A 10,236-nucleotide genomic window follows, 5' to 3' on the forward strand; every position below is an offset into this window, starting at 1 on the left:
GATTGCATTTGTCCTAGGAAATGTACCTGCAGCACATGATACGCAGCATGTTGAAGCAGCTGCAGCGGGGCGAGCGGGACCAAACGCTCCTCAGCTTCATCGACAATGCCATGAAGTTGGAGGAGCGCAAAAAGCTGCTGGAAAGTCATTACAGCCAGGAACTCAGCCTGCTCTACATCCTGCAAGAGGACTACGACCGCGCCAAATACTACACAAACTACGCCATGCAGCTCTTTATGGAGGTCTGCTCTCACACTCATTTCTCTGTCCAGCACATTCGATTCTTTGATTTACAGAGAACAGTTTATTTCATAAATGAAATGGGGGGGGGGGGAAACGGTTATATATGTACAGATTGTTGCTGTTAACTGAATAAGCAGACAAGTGTGTTATCTAGATTAACTTATTACACATGCTTACTTCGTTTGCCTCATATAGAGTTACTCCAACGTGGATACACTCCTGACTAAAAGCCGGCTAACCATTCTGCAGTCAGTGCAGGCCTTGACCGAAATCCAGGACTTCCTGTTGTTTATTAAAGAAGAGGGTGAGTGGATAGTGGCTTTTTAAAATGTTTAAAATGTTTGTTTGGTCTTTTTACAAGATTTTGGAATATTTATTCCTAAAACTGTCTTTGTTTGAATTTTTTTTTTTCAAGCTCTGAAACATTTTTGCAATTTTTACACTTTTTTTTTATTAGTGTCTTTGGACTCCCTCAAGCACCTCATCAGATCATGGACTGAACGGTATCCTGATGCTAAAGTGGACCCAGTGAATGTGTGGGATGATATCATTACATCTCGGTAAGAAGACTCTGCGTGCATATCTTTTTTTTTTTTTTTTTTTAAAGTAAAGACAAATAACAGAACCTGATACTACCTTATTTTTTTCTCTACGTTTCAGGTGTTTCTTTTTGGATAAGATCAGGGAAAAGCTCAGAGGCCATGCTCCATCTGACAGCATGGAGGTGGACGGCTCAGGTGACCCAGCGGGCGACATTGAGACATTAGTAAATGACTGCAAGTTCAACATGAAGCTACGCATGGCTGATGGAGCCCAGAAGCAGGTGAAGAAACAAGTGTGGATGTTCCTCTGTCTGTTCTTTAGCATGCTTTCCCATCAAACTCATCCTGGACAAACAAATGTTTTCAGAATAACTTCCCCGTAGCTGTGAAGCTGCTGAAAGAACTTCACAAAGAAGCCAAAATGGACAGAAGATGGCTGCTGCGGTGGGTCCACAGTTTTAGCCGCTACAGCCATAAACGGTGTCAGGCTCAGGGTCCTGTGGAGCAAATCAGCACCATGCTGAAAACCATCCCACTCCTGGGTGAGAAGGAAAAAGAATGCCACACAAGTGTCGAGTATTCAAAGCTTAAAGGCCTTCAGCTTTCTTTTTTGCCATATTTCATGTCAGCTCATTTCTCTCTCCAGAGGACCTTCAGGCTGACACTGACAGTCAGAGTGCTACAGCTAAAGTGTTCAGATACCAGAAGATTCTCCAGGGTACATCGTTCGACATCTTGGCCACAGCTGTAAGCAGAAGTCCGTCAGTCCTAGGAACTATCGATGCTGACAAAGCAGAGAGAGTCGTAAAGCTTTCTGGAGTTTCCTCGTCCAATGCAGATCCAAAGGTACTCTACTTTTTAGGAAAATACATTGTTTATAGTTGCTGGCTAGAGAAGAAACTTGCATGAATGACTAAACTGGGATTATAGTGGCAAAAATAATTGGATGTAAAGTGTTCTGCATCATTTCTGTGCTATATATGGGAATTGCAAAAGGCTCCACTTTATTCCACAGCAGATTATCACACTAAACCCTTCTTTGTAATTTTATACCAATTGAATGAACAAATGAATCACAAAAGCAGTTTTTTCCTGCAGAAAGTGGAAGTGGGATTGCAGTTACAGGCGCTGAAGTTGCTATGTGAAGCGACCAGAAAGGCCGACGAGGAGCTTCAGTCTTATTCTCAGGACTTTGTGGAGACTAGCAGCATCATAGAGACGTACATGACCTTGGCTAACTTCTGTGACAAACGGTTAAGAGAGGAGGAGCAGAGCGATGCTGGTGAGTAGTGACATTTCCCAGGAAGAGATTTGTTCAGATTGATGCAAAAAAGACCAACAGTGAGCACCCAGAGTACTTAATGTGATCAATACTTGGTCTTAACACTTTAGCTGTGTGCTGAAGACTACTGAGAGGATTATTTCCTCCCTCAAATGTTGGTTGCCATTGTTTACGGTTACAGAAACACAGTTTCCAGAGCTTCTGGTGCTGCCGATGCATGTAGTGGAAAACATGTTGAAAGCACTGAAGATGAATTCAGAGGAGGCTCGCCTCAGGTTCCCACGCCTGCTACAGATCATTGAGTTGTACCCGTCTGAGACGCTGGACCTCATGACAAAAGAGGTTAGCTTTGTTAACAAAGAATGTCTTTAGTATGTCGAAACGTAATTCTGCTGATTATAAAAGAAAAATAATATATGTCCAGTAAACATAAAAAACATTGAAACTATTAGCAAATGTAAACCAAATACCTTAAAGCTTTGGGAATGCAGATGTTTTAATTGTGTCGTCTGTCTGTATATAGATGATGTCTGTTCCCTGCTGGATGCTGATTAGCTGGATCAGTCAGATGGTTGCTCTTTTGGACAAGCCAGAAGCTGTGGCAGTACAGCACTGCATAAAGCAGATAGCAGAGTGCTACCCTCAGGCACTGGTTTATGCACTCATGATCAGCAGTGAGAGCTACCAGTTTGAGGACTCGGCTACAGGACACCAGCAACAGGAGTTTGTCAACAGGTAAGTTTGTAGGTGCAGTTTTTTGGGGGGTCGGTGTTAAAAATATTTTTTCAAAAGCTTCAGTTTAATTTTATGAGCGCTGTGCATCAACAGGCTCAAGAGCATGCTGGACAAGGGAGGTGCTGTGAAGAACTTTGTGGATGCGCTTCAGCAGCTGACAAATCCTGAGATGATTTTTAAGGTAATGAGTGAAAGTTCAGACATGATTTCAATCAAAATGCCAGACGAAAACTGATTGTTTTCATTCTGTCCACACGCAGGATTGGTGGGATGGCGTAAGAAATGAACTGGAAAAGCCGACTTTTAACAGGAAGCAAATGGGAGACTTGTATGAAGAGATGCGGTCTATACTCGGAGACTGCAGCGCAGATAGTCACGGGATGTTTCGAAAGAAATTCATCAAAGTTTGTCATTTCTTTTCTTTTTTTCCTCTTTTTTTATCTCAAAAATATGATTCTCCAGAAATTTGTGAAATTAGGAGGCTAGTACAGATCATTCATCAGCAAGTGAAAAGAATATGCAGCTTCTAATCAAGAAAATATAATGTTATGCTGTTCCCTGCAGAAGTTTTTCAAAGACGTGGAGAAATTGTTGGGACCGAACGGCAAACAGCTGTTTGAAAAGAGGAAAGATAAAACCTTTTTGCAGAAAGTGGATGACCTGGCTGCATCCATGCGTGGATTTCAGAAGGAGCCAGGGAACCTGAAGGAATACTCACCTTGGCTGAGTGGATTTAAAGCAGACTCATTCAGAAATGAGCTGGAGATCCCAGGTTAAGAGCTATACTGATTAATATTGTTTGATTTATTTCAAACAGTCTCATCCGTTATGTTCTATCCACTGATGAGGCTGTGTTTTCTTTCTCGCAGGACAATATGACGGGAGAGCCAAACCACTGCCAGAGTATCATGCAAAGATAACCGGCTTTGATGAGAGGGTATGCACTTTAAAACAGGAAGAGTTAAACGGTTTGTTCTCGTCCTGGCTGTAAGTGTGAAAGTTCTCTGGGATCTTGCCTGCAGGTAAAGGTGATGTCTTCTATTCGTCGTCCCAAGCGTCTCATCATTCGTGGGGATGACGAGCGGGACCACCCCTTTCTGGTAAAGGGCGGGGAGGACCTCCGACAGGACCAACGAATCGAACAGCTTTTCGCTGTCATGAACATCCTGCTGAGCCAGGACACGTCGTGTTTGCACAGAGGCTTGCAGCTCCGCACCTATCAAGTCATTCCTATAAACACAAGGTGGTGGGCATGTCTGTGTCTCCATATCTGTCCCTTCAGTTCCACTTACACTGATTAAAGATTGAATAAAATGGTTTTTTTTTTAATTTTCTCTGATAAGACTATCCAGTAAGAAAAATTTATTTAATATTATAAGTATCATTTGGTTCTTGGTCCCATATTTAATTACTTAACAATTATTAGACAAAATATTAACTAACTAAGCAAATTATGATTACAGAATTGGTCTGATTGAATGGATGGAAAACACCTGTACTCTAAAGGAGTTTGTGCTCAACACAATGACTGAGGAGGAGCAGCAGAGGGCAGGGAGGTACAGTATATTTATTCCACCCTAATGCCGTGGCCCTGTGTTTGGTGAAGAACATGAAGTTCATCTAGTGTGTGATGATATGATGGCAGTTGTGTCTTTGTTTTAAAGTTCCATGGATGAGTACAACGCCTGGCTCTCACGCTTTGCACCAGAAAACCGAAAAGACAAAAATCGTGTGAGCGCTGTTGCACTTTATGGTCTGGCCTATAAGTGAGTTACCTGAATTTTTACTCCTATGACACTGGGTTCAATAAATGCTCATAAAAAACAATTTGAATAATTTTAACAGACTTACACTTGCATTTCATTCTTTGCCAGGAAAGCAAAACGTGCCGATGCTGTCAACAACTTTATGAAAGTATTGCAGTGTGTGCCCAGCGATTTGCTGAAGTAAGTGGACTGCATGTATAGCATGACTGCTCGGGACATGGTAACACTTGCAGTAATAACCTTCATATTTTTCTTTGTTTTAAATTCTAGGAGAGCTTTTCTAAACATGTGCAACAGTCCGGAGGCCTTTCTGTCCCTGCGATCCCACTTCATTAGCTCTCACGCTTTGCTGTGCGTGAGTCACTGGATTCTTGGGATTGGAGATCGCCACCTCTCCAACTTCATGATAAATATGGAAACAGGGGGCATGATTGGCATTGACTTTGGGCATGCGTTTGGCTCATCCACACAGGTATATCCAGTGAAAGGAATGTTAACTCGCCTAAAGCAAAATGCCATAGAAGAGGCAATAAGTAATTTACACGTGATTGGGTTGGGAGAATTTATTGTCTGGTTTAGGTGTATGAATCTTACTGTCACCGCTGAGGTGACCGGCTGCATGAATGTGAAGCATGTCAGAAGGTGACCTACTGTACTGTTAATCTCTTTCTGTGCAATCCCGTATTTTCTCCCAGTTCCTCCCTGTGCCTGAGCTCATGCCTTTCCGGCTGACCCAACAGTTTGTGAATTTAATGCAACCCTTGAAGGAGTCCGGTTTGATCCAGAACATCATGGTTCATTCGTTGCGGGCCTACAGGGCTGAGCCAGACCTTCTGCTTAACACTATGGACGTGTTTGTCAAGGAACCCTCCCTGGACTGGAAGGTAACCATTGAATGAGTGGATAGATTTTGGATAATGTTTTCAATAGTGTTCATTGAGATTTTAATGCATCCATTTAGCCACAACTCTCTTAAGGTGTCGCCACATTATTCCAGTCAGGTTGAAGTCTGGACTTTTCTGGATTCGTTTCTTCCTCAGCCCTTCTCTTGAAGATTTGGGTCTGTGCTTAGGATCATTTGACTCTAGAATACAGAGAAGTTCATGGTCGACTCAATGACTGCAAAGTGCCCAAGTCCTGTGTTGTATCCAAAGCAAGTTCAAATCATCACCCCTCGACTTTGCAGACAGCACATGCTGAATTTTGGATACGGATCAAGATTGTATTATATACAACATGTGGCATGTTCTGTTTTCATTTGTGGCTCTTGGCCATTGTATAGTCTATTGTTGTTTTACAGTTTTTGTTTGTGAAATTGAATTAATTTAATTTCCCCCAATAAAATGTTGCTTGCTGTTGCACATTAAAGACTTTTAATCTGTTTTTCAAATTACGATACAAAAAAGTTGTGTTATTGTTATCATGCAGAACTTTGAGATGAAACAACTGAGGAAAGGAGGCACATGGACAGAGACTGTGAACACCAAAGAAATCAACTGGTATCCCTTGCAGAAGGTTAACTTTGCCAAGAGAAAACTGGATGGAGCTAATCCAGCTGCTATAACCAGGTAGATCATCAAATCATATTATGAAACGTCTAATAGGATTTAATTAACGTTCTATGCTAGTACAACCCTCTGTTTTTGACATCCATAATGATGGAAATTCCCAGTACTCAACTAATGGTAACATTTTACTGAGTGTGTTGATTCATATTAGGGGTCATATCTGAAATCAGAAACCTTTATAATACAATTCAGTCACTGTTTTGTTATTCTCCAGCTTGTCTTGTTTTTGACTTGATGTTTTGGGTTTATTTTGTCAGTGAGGAGCTGAAGCTGGGTTTTGAGAAGGATGGTGCCTTCCCGGGGATGCAGTCGGTGGCTCTGGGCACTAAGGAGCACAACATTCGTGCTAGACTTCCAGCCGAAGGCCTGTCAGTGGAGAATCAGGTGGACTGTCTGCTAGACCAGGCCATGGATCCAAATGTGCTTTGCAGAGTTTGGGTGGGCTGGGAACCGTGGATTTGAGTCATTCAAAATAAATCACACGTTTAGAAAATGTATGCAAATGATTTTTAGGGCCTGAAAGAATCCTTTGATGTCAAATATGTTCTCTAATGCAGTTGTGGAAAACCTTTATATGCGTCTTGTTCTTTTTTTTGCCAATTTGCTTGGCAAAATTGTATGACGTTTGGAACAAAAGGAAGAAATAAAATTCTGTGGAAAGTGTGAAATCTGTAACTAATTTATAACTATACACTACGGCATTTATATAGTAATATTTTATTATGAATTCAGCCATGTAGTTATAATTCAGTTGCACAGGGCAGGTAATCAGAAAACTTTCCCATTAAGAACGGGAATTAATCAGATTAGAGATTTGACAGTTGAACGGGATAACTGATGATCACCCATTAGTTACTAATGGTAACTAATACCAGTCAAGTACCAGTCCAATCAAATTAGTTTCCTTAGAGCATTAGCCATTTTTTAAACAAGTTGCTGTGTTGACATCAAGACAAATGCTCCATACAAAACCTGGTGGAGTCAGGAAGGAGGCAGCAAATGGCAGGAACGGCTAACAATGCAACAAATAAGCACAAGTTGGCATCACAGGCCTAGTCATTGTTCATATGCAGTTGTTTTAAAAGTCGAGCTTGCCCAATTTGACCAAGTGTGTGTCTTTAGAGTGAGGTAATAAAACATGTTGGTAACAGTAGACACATAATTACATGAAAAATAGGCAAAACCTTTAAAATCTGCATTTATGTACACTTATTTTAAAAACCGGATGCTGCACAGTGCACCAGCAACTGAAGAAAACAGGCATATCTGCTCTTTCATAACCTCTATTGAAATCGTTTATATGGATAAGGCTTGTGCAAAGTATTTTCAATAAATCACACTTACTTAAAGACATTCAAATTTAATCAAAGCTTTAAAAGTATGTGGTTTAGAATATGTAAACCTAAATCACATGTTGATAAAAAGCAGAACTTACGAAACCTTTGATCTGCGGCATGTCAGCCTGCTTAATGTACAACCGGAAAGTGCAAGACAGCAGAAGTAACGAAACAGCAAACTGTTGATAAAGGTGCTGAACACCTGATGCAATTTGCTGTCTCACTTCCTTTTTGCAGCATTTGACATGCGCCTGTATTCAATTTGCTATTCTATAAAAGATGCAGATAACATACACTCAATATCGATTACTAAAAATAACCAGTTAATCAGTTACTTATTGTCTCTATTAATTCTTTAGTCATCTCAAATTTTGCCTGAGAAATGACCCAAATTATAAATAATTGTCTATCAGCTGAACAAATCATCAGTCGCACTGGAAAAGAGCAAAATAATGTTAGAAATAAATAAACCAGGTGAGTTTTCTAACTGGAAGTTATTCACTGAATCCAGAGACGACTAAAATGAATTCTGACGTGAATTTTGGGGGAAAATGACCCAAGGTGGTAAATTTCAGATGGCTACTCTTCTAAACTGTTGATGAATTGAACTGGAACAAGCTGTAATTTTATGACGTATGAAATTCAAATTTTAAATCCTCGAATGTCTCCCTGTCCTTTTAGCCTCTGCTCTGACTTTGCAACTTTAACATAGACATGGAGCCAAGTGGTGAAACCACCATATGTCACAATATTCTGGGGAATTGATGAAACTCATGTTTCTCCATGTCACAGCATAGACACGTATTTCCCTGGACAGGCAGGCACGCCTTAAAATAATTATTTTGTGAATTATCAATGAATGAAGACTGACTTACACATAAAGCTCTTGCTGTATATCATATAGATTGCGTTAATCGCTCAAACTTTGTGATCAGTAGTAAAATGGTCATGCTCGTTACTACTATGAAGCCTACTACTGTTACTTGACCAAGAAGAAAAACACGAGCACCAGTTAATCCATGTTTAATAGATGATACAATGCAAAAGGGGAAACAGGGAAAACAAGAGTTAAAATGAAAAACAAATGTTCAGAACTCAACTTGTAAGTAATGATGTCAAACCCAGTGTCACAGTTATTTACCTTCTTTTTGTACAAAAAATTGCAACAGTTCATGTAGGCAGTGATCCAGAGCTGAGTGTGTTACCAACGCAGAATGAGCTTTGGTTCCGAGTGCTTCACAACGTTGGATTAGTCGGACACGGCTAGATGTTGGAGTGTTTTCACAGTTCATTGAATAATTGCAGAATTCTTCAATTTAAATTGGCTAATGGTTTTTGAATTATTTCTTTGGCATGCATTTTTTATAAATGAACACTGTGGCATTTTCAATACGCTTAATAATACCCTATAATACTCCACTGCTTTGCATTTCCTTTCCGTGGTCACTTTGGAGTGCCATGGCTATTGCATAAGACATTATGCTATGTAATAAGTTTCCAGGGACAGAAATCATTCTCCATAAAAACAGCGATACTGACACTAACTTAAAAGGAAATACAGCTTATTAACATTATCTTTTGGTCAGTGTCCATGGAGTGCGAAAGAGATTCGTAGGTATTTTCCCCCCGTGACCGAGTGTTATTTTACTGCATGAAGTTAGAAACCCGAGTAGAACCCACATTTTACAGAATAAAAAAAAAACAAAACAGAAATTTGAACATAAGCTTTTTCTCAATAAAAAATAATCTCAACATTAGTAATCATTTCAATAAAAAAATTTATATTTAATTTGCACCTACATACAAAATAAAAAAAATATCAAGTAAAATATGTAACACCCCACTGTAAAAAAGAGAAAAAAAACTGTTGGGTGGGGGGGAAACAAAACAACAGCTATTGGCCAACAGACCAGACCCGAGTTGTACAAAAGCTGTGACTGCTGAGGCACCTTCATGTGTCAGCCATAAGAATGGTCTGACAATAACTCTCCTGCATATTTTGCATCATGTTAAATTACTGCATAAATAACTCAATTCTGAATCAAGGGTATTTTTTAAAAAAGTTACCAATACAAACAAATATTTCATTGTAGTTTATCATTTTCAAGTTTAGCCTACATGCTTCCGTGGTCTGGAGAAACTCCAGTTGTTAGTGTATACTCTCTGACAAAAAGAAAATGTTACGTCAAAATATCAAATGGTTTAAGGTCTCTGGGTTAAGGCGCAAAAAACTATTACTTCTGTCTCGCAAGTATTGTAGGTAACACTTACCAATACATACAGTGGAAACAAATGAGTACCCTTGCAATTAAAAAAATGTAGTGCATTCATTCTCTACATAAACAATCTCATCAATTATATTTAATGACCTCAACTGCTATATTTAATCTGAAATCTACCAAAGTGCATGATGCATTTAATTTTTCATTTATATTGGACGCCAAGATCTGTTGGCGCTTTTGGTTATCTCCATGTGAGTTTAAAAGAAAGGACAGAATTTGGTTAGATGTAACCAATTTCTTTTCAGGCTTAAATAACCCAAAGTGACATTTAGCTGAGACATTTTAGGTTACAATAAGCAGTGTTTAACTTCAGGCACACACAAAAAAGAGCTCTTGCATAGGAAGTGTCACCTTTAAACCCTACTGCAGATAATGACTTAGCGTAGCTAACTGTTATTAGCACAGTTATATTAAGGGGATGCAAATTCTGAGGGAAAACAGAACCCTGTCATGCAGTAATTAATTTTCCAAAGTTAACTAT

At 39.6% G+C, this 10,236-nt stretch overlaps 1 protein-coding gene across 2 annotated transcripts in view; it reads left to right on the forward strand.

The window, feature by feature from the left end:
- Positions 1 to 6,799, forward strand: part of prkdc (protein kinase, DNA-activated, catalytic subunit) — a 31,502-nt gene extending 24,703 nt beyond the window's left edge. For both annotated transcript variants that reach the window (XM_026179402.1, XM_026179403.1), the window contains 21 exons: positions 18 to 242; positions 439 to 547; positions 701 to 803; positions 904 to 1,066; positions 1,153 to 1,327; positions 1,432 to 1,631; positions 1,884 to 2,067; positions 2,249 to 2,409; positions 2,591 to 2,802; positions 2,896 to 2,983; positions 3,063 to 3,206; positions 3,367 to 3,574; positions 3,672 to 3,739; positions 3,825 to 4,045; positions 4,266 to 4,358; positions 4,467 to 4,568; positions 4,677 to 4,748; positions 4,839 to 5,040; positions 5,264 to 5,452; positions 5,997 to 6,136; positions 6,394 to 6,799. In XM_026179402.1, the coding sequence (XP_026035187.1) occupies positions 18 to 242; positions 439 to 547; positions 701 to 803; positions 904 to 1,066; positions 1,153 to 1,327; positions 1,432 to 1,631; positions 1,884 to 2,067; positions 2,249 to 2,409; positions 2,591 to 2,802; positions 2,896 to 2,983; positions 3,063 to 3,206; positions 3,367 to 3,574; positions 3,672 to 3,739; positions 3,825 to 4,045; positions 4,266 to 4,358; positions 4,467 to 4,568; positions 4,677 to 4,748; positions 4,839 to 5,040; positions 5,264 to 5,452; positions 5,997 to 6,136; positions 6,394 to 6,598 (3,264 nt within the window). In that variant the 3' untranslated portion in view covers positions 6,599 to 6,799. The remainder of the gene's footprint in view (positions 1 to 17; positions 243 to 438; positions 548 to 700; positions 804 to 903; positions 1,067 to 1,152; positions 1,328 to 1,431; positions 1,632 to 1,883; positions 2,068 to 2,248; positions 2,410 to 2,590; positions 2,803 to 2,895; positions 2,984 to 3,062; positions 3,207 to 3,366; positions 3,575 to 3,671; positions 3,740 to 3,824; positions 4,046 to 4,265; positions 4,359 to 4,466; positions 4,569 to 4,676; positions 4,749 to 4,838; positions 5,041 to 5,263; positions 5,453 to 5,996; positions 6,137 to 6,393) is intronic.
- The last annotated feature ends 3,437 nt before the right edge of the window (positions 6,800 to 10,236 follow it).

The sequence above is a fragment of the Astatotilapia calliptera genome, chromosome 9, assembly GCF_900246225.1.
Source record: "Astatotilapia calliptera chromosome 9, fAstCal1.2, whole genome shotgun sequence".
NCBI classification, from domain to species: domain Eukaryota; kingdom Metazoa; phylum Chordata; class Actinopteri; order Cichliformes; family Cichlidae; genus Astatotilapia; species Astatotilapia calliptera.